Raw genomic sequence first — 15,000 nt, 5'->3', positions numbered from 1 at the left:
GTAAGTCTGTAGTCTACTGTTTACGTTTTCTAACATGTCCTCATCATAAAAATTTGGGCTCGATTTCAGTAAAGTGTCTCCTGTATCGCACGGTCTCAACACCCTCCACACTGCCCCTGTCAATTCTATCATTAGCTTTGTGTATGACCAAATGTTTGGTCTTAATTATAATTAAAAGGAAAAGAATGAGATACATAGTTCTGTAGTTTTGTACAATTTATTCAGCTAGAGGTTTACAACTTTTGAATTTATTTTCTCTGACAAATGAGGTGTCTGCTTGTTATACACCTGATTAGAGTGTTGTTTTTTGAATTTGGTCATTGTAGATGTTTCTCAATCTAGGAAATGCAGTGTTCCTGCTGGCCCATGTCGCAACAGAGTGGCTGCTGGGAATCGATTCCAGTGTATTCCCATGGACCACCGCACATCTCGTAGTATCCGTGGACCTGGAAAGATGGAATAAATGTCAATTTAGCCTTGAGGAGAGAGAGAGAGAGAGAGAGAGAGAGAGAGAGAGAGAGAGAGAGAGAGAGAGAGAGAGAGAGAGAGAGTCTAGTAATATGTTTGAGATTTAGGCGAAACAAAAAGGGTACGACATTCGACTTACGTAAGAGTTGTGGATCCAGAAGAAGAAGTGGCGGTAAAGTTCGTGACAGAATGCCTGACCAACAGTGTCATCGCCCATCATAGCCCAAAGATCTAAGTTGCTTGTGTCTTGGTTCAGCTGTAAATGAATATACACGTTAGTGGCAAAACCTAGAAAATCACCTAGAAAAGCATATTTTCATGTCATTTTGGGCTGGTTCCTCTTTCTAAATTAATACCGAAAATTTGACCTGTGAAGGTCTAAAACCGGTAACATAATCTAAGAAAGTTATCCATAAAGAAATACGTTCAAGGTTACGTTTTCTTTAAGGAGAGTTTAAAAGAAAATGGTCATTTTAAGCGGTGACTCTAGTAGATTCTCACCTCAGTGACGCAGCGGTTCTTGCACTGGCTGTGGCTTTCGCAGCTGTCAATTGGCACAGGCGCGAGTTCGTAGACCATGTATTCGTTGTGAGGAGAGGAAACGAACAGGGCACATCTACATGTTGCAGGTTCTTCGGACCTGCAGAAGGGCAAAGAGGAATGAAAACGCGTGTTAGATATGAACGAAGAGGCTGTCATTAGCCAAATGTCCCATAATATAAAACTTTTTTTCGATAAATATGTTTTGTAGCATATTATTATGAAGGATAATGCCGTGGTAGGTATGACGGTATTGTAAGAAGCTTAGATTCATTTGAAACTTTTGAACCTTATGCATTATGTCTTATTGTGCTATGCAACATGTAATTTTGTAATTGTTAATTGTGAAATATATAAAGTATTAAGTGTTGACCTTTAAGTAGTGTACATGACAGCTATATTGATAGTCCAAAATTTTTTTTTACCATATATCAGAATCCTAAATTGTGTACTGGTATTAGTGCAGACTTGGTGCACACCATCTGGTCCCATGATGATGCAAAATTAGTCTAGTTTAAAAATCTTAAATAAGTTTTTATTTCATTTATCGTCACTTGACGATCTGATATTTAATTGTAAATTCTGAAGAAGATGATATGACAGGCCTGACGTCACGTCGTCGGCAGATAATCTAGCAGAAATATATGCTTATAGGTTGTGTATGAAAGAATAGATCACGAGCCAAAGAAGTCCATTCCAATTTTCTGAAAGTCCCAGTGGGATGAAGTTGCTATCCCCTGACGTTACCTTGCTGAAGGGATTTTATTTGTCAACGGCGTCTTGGTTTTTCCCTAGAGGTCACCCATCCAGCAAATGGCTGTACCCAGTGTTGCTAACTTAAGATATCGAGGTCAGCAGCGTAGGAAACCTGGTATTTTTTTAGTTTTCTGTAAAAGAAAACTATTGTCTGTCCGTCCGCACTTTTTTCTGTCCGCACTTTTTCCGTCCGCCCTCAGATCTTAAAAACTATTGAGGCTAGAGGGCTGTAAATTAGTATATTGATCATCCACCGTCCAATCATCAAACATACAAAATTGCAGCCCTCTAGCCTCAGTAGTTTTTATTTTATTTAAGGTAAAATTTATCCATAAACGTGCTTCTGGCAACGATATAGACCATGCCACCACCGGGCCGTGGTTAAAGTTTCATGGGCCGCGGCTCATATAGCATTATACCAAGACCACCGAAAGATAGATCTGTTTTCGGTGGCCTTGATTATACGCTGTAGTGGTTGTACAGAAAACTCGATTGCGCCGAAGAAACTTCGCCGCATTATTTACTTGTTTATCTAGACTTTGAATCGGCCAGTATTTTTTCTCTTCAGGTAAGCTTATCAGGAATAGGGAAAAATGATTTACGTTTCTATCCATTCACTTAAAACTTAGGAATATGTCTAAAACCTCGAGTTATTGTCGCAAGCGTAAAAAATATAACAAGTATTATCTAAAACTTTTGAGTTAGCTGTCATAGAAGACGATACTATTGCCTAAAACTTTGAGTGAACAAACATTGGCGCTTACAGATTGTTGTCCAAAAATTCTGAGTTACAGGGCGTATCAAAAAAAATGATGTCAAAAATTTTGAGTTGCCTGTCTAAAATTTGAGTTTTCTAAAGTACAAAAAAACCAAGTATTGCCTTAAAACTGAGTGAACAAACATTGACGCTTGAAAACTGTTGTCTCAAACTTTGAGTTCCAGGGCTCAGGAGAAAAATATAATGTTTAAAATGTCTGAGTGACCTGCCTAAAATTTGAGCTTTCTAAAGTATTAAAAAACCAGGCATTCCTTAAAACCTTGGGTGAACTGACACTTGAAAACTGTTGTCCAAAACTTTGAGTTCCAGGACCTAGGAGAAAAATATGATGCACAACATTTAGAGTTACCTGTCTAAAATTTGAGCTTTCCATGTCTACAACTCTGAGTTACCTGTCTAAAATTTGAGCTTTCTAAAGTATAAGAAAACCAAACACTGCCTGAAAACTATACCTGACGTAGGCGACGCCACTGAGAGCGAGGAGGGACAGCAGAGCAAACTTCATCTTTGAGGCTTGATTGGGTGGTTGCAGGACGTCTCACACTTTGGGGCCTTCTTATATGGACTGCGAAAGGTGTGTGTTACGTAATCTCTCTCTCTCTCTCTCTCTCTCTTCTCTCTCTTCTCTCTCTCTCTCTCTCTCTCTCTCAGTGTTTTCGATAAGGGTGTAACAACTGCACGTGTTATACAAATTACGTGACCATGTGGTCGTTATGTAATGTGGACGTGACGCGCATCCATGAATATTTTGGGAAGAGTATTTTGTTTTAAAAGCACCTGATGAAAGGGACATTGGTGTTTATGTAGAGAGAGAGAGAGAGAGGAGAGAGAGAGAGAGAGAGAGAGAGAGAGAGAGAGAGAGAGAGATTGTTTTGTTTTTGAAGCATTTGATGAATGAGATATTGGTGTTTATACACAGAGAGAGAGAGAGAGAGAATTTTGTTTTTGAAGCATCTGATGGAAGAGACATTGGTGTTTATGTAAAGAGAAAGAGAGAGAGAGAGAGATTATTTTGTTTTAAAAGCACCTGATGAACGAGATATTGGTGTTTATACAGAGAGAGAGAGAGAATTTTGTGTTTTAAGCATCTGACGAAAGAGATATTGGTGTTTATGTTATGCCTTCGACGATACGAGAGAGAGAGAGAGAGAGAGAGAGAGAGAGAGAGAGAGTTACCTAACTCCCCACCCAATAAAAGGAGGCCTAGACCTACCCTCGGTCCACACTGGCCCCAAATCAAGGTCCCGAAGATGAAGTTCTCTGTAGCGTGTCTCTTGGTCCTCTTCGGCGTCGCCTGCGTCAGGTAGGTCCTCGAGGTATTACTTAAGGTTCTTTGCAGCGTCCCTTTCCTTAAGCCCCTAGCTGCAACCCCTTTCATTCCGTTTACCGTACCTCCGTTCATATTCTCTTTCTCCCATCTTACTTTCCACCCTCTCCTAACAGTTGTTTCACAGTGCAACTGCTTTGAGGTTTTCCTCCTGTTACACCTTTCAAACCTTTCCCTCATAGGTCCCAGCGCTTGGTCTTTGGCCTAAATACTATATCCTATCCTATATTTTACTGTAGAGACCGGTTTTGTTGATGTTCACCTTATTCGTAACTGTCTCTCTTCTATCTTCTTTTCTGGTTGTGTCAGTTCTGTCAGAAAAGAAGTTTTACCTTGCTGATAGGTTTTGTTGGTGTCACCTTTCCTGGTTGTGACGCCAGATTCAGTAGTCATAAATCAATCAGTTCTCTTTTCTGTTGATCCTGCTACAGGTCAGACGAACCTGCGACCTGCCAGTGCGCCGTGTTTGTGTCTTCCCCTCATAACGAGTACATGGTCTACAAACTGGCGCCTGTCCCGATTGACAGTTGCGAGAGCCATAGCCAGTGCAAGAATCGATGCGTCAAGGAGGTCTGCCCCACAACTTTTTTTTTTTTTTTTTTTCAAGCTGAACTGAACAAGTTCTTCCTCTGTCAAATATTTTCAAAAATTTTGGCATTTTGTATCAGCTTACTTAAATAACTTGTTTTTTTTTTTACCAGTTAGCTTTAGAGAACTATAATTTTTTTAAGAGCTAACTTGATAAAGCTTGTATTTTTTTAAGTTAGTTTAAAACTTTGTTTTTAAAGGAGGTCTGCCCCCTTTTTTTATTCAGCTGGCTGAGCAACTTCCTTTCCATCAGTTATCTTCAAAACCTTTTGCCTTTTATACCAGCTGACCTAAATAACTAATGGTTCTTTTAAACACCTGCCTTTGTAATATATTAGTCAACTAAAAAACTGAAATTTGTTGACAGTTAACTTGATAAAACTTGTGTTTTTTAAGTTAGCTTTGAAAACTTTGTTTTATCTTGTTTTGCTTCGAAAAATGGGTTCTTAACATTCTACCTTTTTATATTAGTTAATTTTGCCTTTTTTTTATCAGTTGACTTTATAAAATCTTTTGTCTTTTTTTAGCCATTTGACATGAAAATGTCTATTTTTTTCATAAAGTAAATAATATATTATATTATATATATATATATATATATATATAATATGTATATATATATATATATATATATATATATATATATATCCTCAAAACAATTGATCCAAGGACTCCTTGCACACCATTCCAGTTGACCCAGGACACGACCAGCTTAGATCTTTGGGCCATGATGGGCGAAGACACAGTGGGCCAAGCCTTCTGCAACGAATTGTACTCTCATCACATTCACTGGATCCATAATTCCTACGTAAGACCAATAATTCCATTATTATTTATTAATAATAATAATTTTATCTTAGCGCCCGATTCCTCTTCATAGTGAGGTGAAGAAGTTTTAATGTTAATTTTCTGAATGTATTAATCATAAACATACTTCTCCGTACGCATTACTTAAGGCTCTTTGCAGCGTCCCTTCGGCCCCTAGCTGCAGCCCCTTTCATTTCTTTTACTGTACCCCCGTTCATATTCTCTTCCTTCGATCTGACTTTCTACCCTCCGTAAGAATTGTATCATAGTGCAGCTGCGAGGTTTTCAAACCTTGCTGTCAATTTCCGTTTCAGCGCTGAATGACCTCATAGGTCCCAGTGCTTGGCCTGTGGCCTAAATTCTATATCCCAGTTCCAATAAACACTCAACTAGGAAAAAGATTTAAATTCTTTATTCCAATTCCAATAAACACTCAACTAGGAAGAATAATTAAATTCTATATTCCAATTCCAATATACACTCAACTAGGAAACATAATTAATTTCTATTCCAATTCCAATAAACACTCAACTAGGAAAAAGAATTAAATTCTAAATTCCAATTCCAACAAACACTCAACTAGGAAAAAAGAAATTAAATTCAACTAGAAAAAGAATTCCAGTTCCAGTAAAAACTCTCAAATAGGAAAAAAGAATTAAATTCTGACGTAATTCTTCAAACACTCAACTAGGAAAAAGAATTAAATTTTAGATTCCAGTTCCAGTAAAACTCAGTAATGGAAAGGAATGACTTGGACGTACTAACGAAGGTCCACGGTACTACCCGGGGGGGTCCCTGGGAATACACGGGAATGGATTCCCAGCAACAGCTCTGTTGCAGCCGAGGCCAGCAAAAACACTGCATCGCGTGAGCAAGTCGTTTTAGAAGGATGCCTTGGCCCAGCCCGAGATGTCATCAGTTCTGTCAAGGTTGATAAGCTTTCCGTAACCTTGGCCACCACTGGTTTCTGTAATTAAATTATAAAAAAAAATTAAAATAATGATGGTGTTATTCTTGTCCCTCAGTTTTTATAGGCTGTCATTTGTCCGTAGTGGTGTTCGCTTTGGGCTTAGCGAATTTCATTGGTAAATTGCACTGCATATCAGTCGTATTCTGCTGTATGGTGTATTCAAATGAGTCGCAGTACCTGGCTCCAGTTCTGTAACAGAACTGTCTTTTTTACACATGAATTCAGATGTATTTGTTTTATTTTATATTTCCCCATGCTGAATTATTTATCACATTTTTCTAATCTGTCTTTCTCTGTAGGGTGATTTTCTTGTTTTTAAAGTCTTTTGACTATGTACATAAAGGTATATGGCGTAATATATTGCTTTTACGTATGCATACGTAAGCAAGATAGATGGACTGACTGAAACACATGCATGTATAGTATGTATGTATATACTGTATATATATTATATATAAATATATATGTATAATTATAAATATGTATAATATATATACATACATACATACAATATATATTTGTGTGTGTGGTAAATGTAAGTCAGAAGCATCAAAGAATGGTGTTTAGAAGTAGATACACGTTTTAGAAAGATTGTGATTTTCAGCAGAGAGAGAGAGAGAGGAAAATGTCAGCCATTAATCCCCAAAGGATGAATGATTTGCCTCTTAATTCAGGACAGATCATATGCCTTATTTTCATAATTTTGTTTCCTGGTTAGGTAAGCATCGAGGTTTTTTTTTTTTTCTTTAGGATTGAGAGGGATTTATTTTTTCACATTTCCGCCAGATATTTTGTGAGGAAGATTGTGGCGATATTGTTGGAGAGAGTGTGGGAGAATTTTGTGGGAAGTGGGTAATGAACAGGTGTATAAGCATACATTCTCAAAAGTATATATATATATATATATATATATATATATATATATATATATATATATATATATATATATATATATTTTTTATATATAATCCCGTCGTATCGGCGACTATGGTCGTAGAGTGAATGAATGATTGTAAGCTTTCTGGCGTCGCGACTGTAATGGTCATTGAAGTCTGGCAAAATTTGGAAATAAGAGTGTAAATCTCTGTTGGGTTAGCAATGTAAGGCACTTGATAACGCACTTTCGTTCCTTTTACTGTACCTCCGTACATATTCTCTTTCTTCCATCTTACTTTCCACCCTCTCCTAACAGTTGATTCATAATTCACCTGCGAGGTTTTCCTTCTGTTACACCTTCCAAACCTTTTACTCTCAGTTTTCCTTTCAGCGCTGAATGACCTCATGGGTACCAGTGCTGGACCTTTGGCCTAAATTCGCTATTCTATTCTATTTTATTCTAAAAGAAAATAGTCATTTAAGTATGGGAATCTTTTGTGTTAATTTGCTCTGAGGATAAAATATTTATAGAAGGGACTTAAGCAGTGACTGATGTACCTGGTAGTCACCTCAGAGAGAGAGAGAGAGAGAGAAGAGAGAGAGAGAGAGAGAGAGAGAGAGAGAGAGAGAATCAGGACTTGATAATCTCACACGTTATCAACACAGCAAGGTTCTTTTCCCATGAATCATCAAGGCGTCCCGGACTGCTATAATATAGCTACGTTTTCATTACCATTCATAGAAAATGGGAATCTTATTGGCCTAGTTTTACCCTCGATAAATGAGGTTGTGTTTGTGATTCAGTTTGATTAGTAAAACTACCGAATGTTCTTCCACCAGGGAAACATTTAACCCTCTGATTTTTGTGAATGTAAAAGCACATAACATTAGGTGTAATGTTAATGCTTGCAGCAGTTGCGTTGTCTTTTGCCATACAAGCAGTAGTGTTCATGAACCCTGGTCTTGAACGTTTTTTAATATTTATTAAAAATATTGGGTTGTTAGTTATATCAATTCAGATTTCCTCTGATTTCGTTTGTTTTGTATATTACATATTATTATTATTATTATTATTATTATTATTATTCAAAATCTACTTACTGATACGTTCTTGACCTTATTGTTCTACAAGAATTAATCTTTAGCCATTTATGGGCTGCCTGTCAACCATTTCAAAAAGGAATGGAGGAAGGGGTTGGTTGTTGGGGGGATGGGATTAAATAAATCAAAAGCCACTCTAAATTAACCATATTTATTGAACCAATGAATACGTAAGCAAACGGGGCGGGCGTTTGTATGTACCCCATGCCGAGAGAATCAGAACATTTGTGAATTACAGCTGGAAAACTGCCCGGAAGGCCAATAGGTATATTATGGTCCCTTTAAATCTTCTTCTTCTTCTTCTACTTCTTCATCTTCTTCTTCTTCACCTACTCCTGTACACTTTCTTCAGTTTTGTTTACATGTTTCCCTTTGCGCAGGCGCGTGAGACGTGTCTACTATAGCATGGCCGCAAGGACGAGAGAAAGTTGTTATGGGCTAAGTGATAACCTCCTTGGCGTAGTCTAGAGTGCCGATTCGGTCGGCCGTTTTCTTTTAGCTTGTTTAAACTTCTTTTACTCGTTTTGTTTTACACGTAAACACGTCTCACTGCTGGCAAGGATTCGAGTCGGAACGTGGGCAAAACCAGTCTCTAAAGGTTCGACATAAAGTATTTATATTTTTTTTTTAGTTTTCTCTTTTTTTTTTTCTCTCAACAAAAGTGACGGATCTATTGTGCTATTGTTTTTCCAAGGAGTCGAGAAAAAATATTTTAAGTAGATTTTTCAATTAATAATCAGCTTATTTACTTTATATTATTCTGGGCAAATGGGAGCCAGTTCGTATATATTTGTGGATAGATCATCTTTCAATAATTAACAATTATCTTTAAATAATTAACAGTTAAAATGTAATCAACAATTCTTTTTTAAATAACAATTGAAATGAGATTCCAGTCATGTTATCACCTTATCAATGATGTGGTTGTTGATAAGATAATAGTCTTTCTTGATAAGTTATCTCCACATCTAAAGAAAATTCATTATTGAGTTATAAATATTCAAATGATGATATGCTTTCAACAGTAACATTGAATTTAAGATCATACATATGTATTAAAGGAATGTAACATTAATTATTAGACTGACAGAGACAGAGAAATAGATAGTAGTCTATATAGATAGATAGACATATTTCCATTTTTGTCGACTCCAGGGAATTCTTGCGAAGCTAAATCTATCTCTCTCTATATACATACATACATAGATAATGAATTAATAAATAATTAAATAAAATAAATAAATATGAATACCTATGTACTTTACACTATAGGCTTGGCTTGGAACTGACACATGCGGTCTTATACACATACTGCGAAAGGTTTGTTAACTTTCTGAATAACCAAAATCTTCGACTGAAAGAACCTGAGGTACAGACGACTACAAGCAGAATTCAAACGAGTGACTAGATTTCACAATGCTTTAAGTAGCGGCGCAAGGTGCTACTCTGGCTTGTTACCTACGTGGCGGAAGCTCCTTGGGACACCGTGTTTAGTACTAGCCCCTCGGTGATCAGAGTATTATTTACACCCATTTCTATTTGCCGACATCACAATATAGAAATGGGTGTATATAATATTCTGATTCCCCAGGGGCTAGTACTAAACATGGCGGAAGCTCCTGGGGACGCCGTGTTTAGTACTAGCCCCTCGGTGATCAAAGTATTATTTACACCCATTTCTGGTAACATAATTTGTCGACCACACAATATAGAAATGGGTGTATATAATACTTTGATTCCCAGGGGGCTAGTACTAAACATGGCGGAAGCTCCTTGGGAGGCCGTGTATAGTACTAGCCCCTCGGGGATCAAAGTATTATTTACACCGATTTCTATTAATATAATTTGTTGACAACACAAAATAGAAATGGGTGTATATAATACTTTGATCCCCGAGAGGCTAGTTCTAGACATAGCAGAAGCTCAATGGAATGCCGTGTTCAGTACTAGCCCCTCTGGGATCAAAGTATTATTTACACCATTCCTGTTAGTATAATTTGTCATCAACACAATATAGAAATGGGTGTATATAATAATACTTTGAGTCTCGAGGAGCTAGTACTAACCACGACGTCCCAAGGAGCTCCCGCCAAGCAGGCAACAAGTCAAAATAGCACCCAGTACAAAAAACTAGAATCATCTCACTCTCTACAGTAATGATAACAAGATTCATCACAATAATTAACGTAAGATCTGTAACATCTCATCTTGCTTCCGGGGACGAACTTAAAAAGTTCAACACAACGACAACTGACCTTTGTCACTGGGTAATGCGCATGTTGCAACTCTCTGTTTTAGATTTGCAGAAAAATAAAATCTTCTTTACAGTCTCGCATTTCGTTTGGTTATTGTTTTGTTTTTGGATAACTAAGGTGGTGGTGTTTGCACGACCCCTGTTGGTTTTGACAAGGTGATATTGGTCAAGGCTAGGTGACCAAAGATTTTTTTTTTTTGCCATTTTTGATTTTACTTTTTCCATGTACAGGGACTTGATTAATCTCCATATTACATATGTATGTATATATAAATTTATATATATAATATATATATATATATATATATATATATATATATATATATATATATATATATATATACTTATAATTTACATGGTATCGTAGTTTTCAGTTTCTGTTTTTCCGTGATATTAAAATTTGGAATATTCAACAGATGAATTCAGTGTCCACTTTGGAATCTTATGCAAGCGAATACTCATCTTCGAAAAAAGGTCTGAACAGTGGAATGTTTGAAGGATAAGTCGTAGTTGTAATTACACTTTCTATTTTTATATATTTTTCCATTGAAACTTTCGTAACTTTCTCTTCGTCCCTGTAAACAATTGGCAGTTAATTCGACTTTGGTATTTATTGGTACTATGTTTCCTCTTGCTTATTTTTATTTGAAATATTTCATCCGAAAGAACAAAATCTTTAGCAGCCAAAGTTTTGGGCTAAGTCTAAACCACTATGTGAGTGGTTCCTCTTCAACTAGTTTAAAACACTCGTGACTAATTATGACCCACCCTAATCATCCGATGACCCTTAAAAAAAAAGAGGAGGGAGGTCCTACGGCGATGGCACTATCTCGCATATAGGCTAAAGCTATCGAGTGCACACGTCCAGTTGCCCAAGACACGGAACGATCACTTCTTCTTTCGATGACGTCTCTCTCCCGTATACAAAAGAAGCACAAATGAAACGGGGACGAAACAAGGAAGGCCACAAACCAAGGAAAACAAGATGCCGGCTACAGCATCTTTATTTTTTATTTCGCTGACGCGCAACTGAACTGTCGTAGTTTATTTTTATTGAAAAAGCGTTCGCAAAGGGCGGTTCTAATTCCTCTCGGGTTGCTCGCTAGTGCAACTGAACTCGCGCGCGAAGCCCGGGAACCGTTAGGCTTGGCTTCGCTGACTACGCTTCTTGTTGGCTTGGCCTCTTGTTTTCAAGTTAACCGTAGTCTCTTCCTGCTCCTTCTCCTTCTTATTTTTCTAGTGTTTGTTCATCTCCTAGCACCTCCTTGGTTATCACTACGTCCACTTCAGAGAGTTTTGGCGGGTTAAGCCCTGGGCCACGGATGTGCCGTAGGCCTATTTGTAGTGGTATCTGCGGTGATCGATCCTCAACCGACCCTCCAGGTTGCAGGAGAGAGTCACGGGTAAAACATTCCCTTTCCCGGTTATACGATTAGAAAAAGACCCGATTATTAATCTTTATTATATCTTTGGTAGATTTATCACAGGCTAAGTCCGGTCGGTTGATGACAGTTCTTTTTTTTTTTCTCGTATACTTTCGTTTCAGCGAGTTAACTTCATGATTTTTTTTCCACAGATCTATTAAACTGTCGTTATTTTACGGATCGACCACGAGAATGTCACTAGCTAAACCGATGCAAATGATTGCAATCCATGTTTATTTTCAAAATTTTGTGTCTACGTGATATCTGTCGTCAGGGCTGCCACTCAATGAAGAGCTCTTCGCAGTTGGCAGCCCTGACGATTATTGCCAGATTTCCAGAGACGGCTAACCCTCCATTCCTCTCCTTGGTGGAGATTCATTAGTTTTACCACTATCAAGCGGAAGCAGCAGTAGCTTATACGGATTTAGAATAAATATCTGACTCTAGAACTTTGGCACAAAAAATTAAATTCTTTTAACCTGTACAGTCTCTACATAGAAGAGGGTTTGAAAAGCTTTCTCATGCATGTTTTTTATCGACGTACACAAATGTACACTTCACTATGAACACCAAAAAAGTACACTTACATACACTGGACATTCACGTGCACAACAAAGCCACACAAGTATCTCTTAGGTTTATATATGGATTTTTTTTTCTCTTAGACAATAGGCCTGGTCTTCTTCAACTGTTTATACTGTGTCACTGAAAATTAATCCATTTCTCCTTATGATCACATCTGGCTCTTCTGTGAATACATATTTTTTTTACCTAACCTTTGAATATATTAAGGATAATACAACAGTTCTTGGGATTTTTATTCAGCCTTTGGTAACCTCGTTGTCTTTCATGAACAGTTGCCAATTAGGGATTTTCGGAAAATTATCTCATCACTTAAGAAAGCCTACATGTGATTGATCTTTAGGGTCGATGGGACTGACATGCCTCCCTTTCGCCTCAACCCCTTTTTGTTTTTTAAGGTCCATTTGAGGGAATGATGCTTTCTAGGGAGGCAGATTTGCCTTCAGGACATTAAAGCTGCATATTTACAAACACTGAGATACAGAAATACGCATGCAAGAGAGTTTGCGCGCACACAGGCACTGACAAACACGTCCTCATAAACTTTAAGTCAGCCACACGGACAAATATATTCACATTAACAGACAGTAACATAAGACAGGGTCATTTTCCCCAAGGATTTCTGAAGCAAGAACTCAGGGGTTGGTACGCCTGTCCTCAACACAATTGCCAACCTTTCAGTCCACGCATTCGTACACAAGACACTTCCCCTCGTCTTTCCTTCTTAAGAACGCGGGGGTTGGTACTCCTGTTTACAACACTATTGCCAACCTTTCAGGCTTACACGTTCAAACACAAACACACACACGTACGCAGACATTCACTGTCATTCGCGGCATTTATTGATATGTCGCTTATGGCGCCTTCGCTATCCTTGGCTCGTCGTTTTTAATTTGTTATAACTCTACAAACAAGAACAACGGTAACGACATGTATATATAAACAGATTCGACATCAAACTTGACACTTACCGGCTAGTGGAAGACATCGGATTTTGTTGCTTGCAAATCGCGATGCGCAATATAGATCTCTAAAACTTACCAACAGTTACTTTATACTACAAACATACATAGTTACGTTTATTACAGTTAAATACTTCTCTCTCTATATATATATATACTTTATAAACTTTTTTTTACTTCACTTACATTTTGATACATATTTTTTTTTGTTTTTAAAAGGTACACACACCACTGACTGAGTAATGAGTCTTTGGCACACAACAGATCATTGTCCCCAAAAAACTAAACGGTTCGTTCATGACCTTTTGCTTCGCAGTCCTTGTTTCCTGCTCTTGACCTTTTCAGCCTTCTTTGTCTGAACTTTTTAACCCTTTTGACCTTCTCCTTAACGTTTTAGCTCTTTTAACCTTCTTCTTTTCAACCTTTTAACCCTTTTAACATCTTCCTCTTAACTTTTTAACCCTTTTAACCTTCTCCCTTTCAACTTTTTAACCCTTTTAACCTTCTTCCTTTCAATGTGTTAACCCCTTTAAATTTCTTCCTCTTAACTTTTAACCCTTTTAACCTTCTTCCTTTCAACTTTTTAACCCTTTTAACCATCTTCCTCTAAACCTTTTAACCTGTTTACCATCTTCCTTTCAACTTTTTAACCCTTTTAACCATGTCCCTCTTAATTTTTTTACCCTTTTAACCTTCTTCCTCTTAACTTTTTAACCCTTTTAACCATCTTCCTTAAACATTTTAACCCTTTTAACCTTCTTCCTTTCAACTTTTTAACCCTTTAATCTCCTTCCTCTTAACTTTTAACCGTTTTAACCTTCTTCGTTTCAACTTTTTAACCATTTTAACCCTTTTAACCTTCTTCCTTTCAAATTTTTAACTCTATCTATTCCCATCTTACTCGTACTTCTTCTCGTGTTTTGAATTTGTAACCTTCTTCCTTTCAGTTTTTTAACATTATCTCTTCCCATCTCACTCGTACTACTTCTTCTTCTCCGCGCTTCTCGAACGTCATCCCAAGGACAATAACAAGAGGAACCCATCAGACATTTTTAAGCGAACTGTCTGCCTTGATAATCTTGTTTTTAGTCTCGGGCAATTGCAGAGAGTTGAGGATATGTCATCTAGCGATGGATATTGCTTTGGTTGTCTTGAGATTTTAATTATGGGTGAAATTTTTGTCTGTTTATGGTCTGTTTTAGGACTTTGGAGACTAAAAATGACTACTCCAAGAGATCTGAAAGTAGAGGAACCTTCTTCTCTGATGTTTCAAGATCTTTTAGAATCCCGAAGGCGACTTTGTGATCTCAGAAATCGTTGGAATCTGTAGAGGTAATTTATAGAGATGATTTAGATCTTCAGGTATGCTATAGAGCGCCATCTTCATAGCGGTTTTAGAGATTCTTTAAAGGGTTTATAGGCGAGCCTCCTCGAAGAATGTTTTAGAATATTATATATATATATATATATATATATATATATATATATATATATATATATATATAAATATATATATATATATATATATATATATATATATATATATATATATATATATATATATATA

General features: G+C 37.1%; 2 protein-coding genes and 2 long non-coding RNA genes across 4 annotated transcripts in view; 2 read left to right on the top strand and 2 right to left on the bottom strand.

The window, feature by feature from the left end:
- Positions 1 to 15,000, top strand: part of LOC136854980 (uncharacterized) — a 213,281-nt gene that overhangs the window by 31,393 nt on the left and 166,888 nt on the right. The gene's annotated exons all lie outside the window — the stretch shown is intronic.
- LOC136854765 (uncharacterized) lies at positions 205 to 3,112 on the bottom strand. The gene is made up of 4 exons (XM_067131343.1): positions 2,995 to 3,112; positions 970 to 1,108; positions 608 to 724; positions 205 to 446 (listed from the first exon to the last, which is right to left on the bottom strand). The coding sequence occupies exons 1-4, from the start codon at positions 3,045 to 3,047 to the stop codon at positions 339 to 341; spliced, it is 417 nt and encodes a 138-aa protein (XP_066987444.1). The 5' UTR covers positions 3,048 to 3,112; the 3' UTR covers positions 205 to 338.
- On the top strand, positions 3,720 to 6,264 carry LOC136854700 (uncharacterized). Its single transcript, XM_067131286.1, has 4 exons — positions 3,720 to 3,845; positions 4,301 to 4,439; positions 5,149 to 5,265; positions 6,034 to 6,264. Exons 1-4 carry the CDS (start codon positions 3,793 to 3,795, stop codon positions 6,133 to 6,135), a joined length of 411 nt encoding a protein of 136 aa, XP_066987387.1. The 5' UTR covers positions 3,720 to 3,792; the 3' UTR covers positions 6,136 to 6,264.
- On the bottom strand, positions 11,104 to 14,893 carry LOC136854977 (uncharacterized). The gene is made up of 2 exons (XR_010857846.1): positions 14,251 to 14,893; positions 11,104 to 14,188 (listed from the first exon to the last, which is right to left on the bottom strand). It is a non-coding gene; the product is annotated as an uncharacterized lncRNA (long non-coding RNA).

Source organism: Macrobrachium rosenbergii, chromosome 30, assembly GCF_040412425.1.
Source record: "Macrobrachium rosenbergii isolate ZJJX-2024 chromosome 30, ASM4041242v1, whole genome shotgun sequence".
Classification (NCBI taxonomy): Eukaryota; Metazoa; Arthropoda; class Malacostraca; order Decapoda; family Palaemonidae; genus Macrobrachium; species Macrobrachium rosenbergii.
Note: the sequence above shows the minus strand (reverse complement) of the source record. Positions and strands in the feature narration are given on the sequence as shown.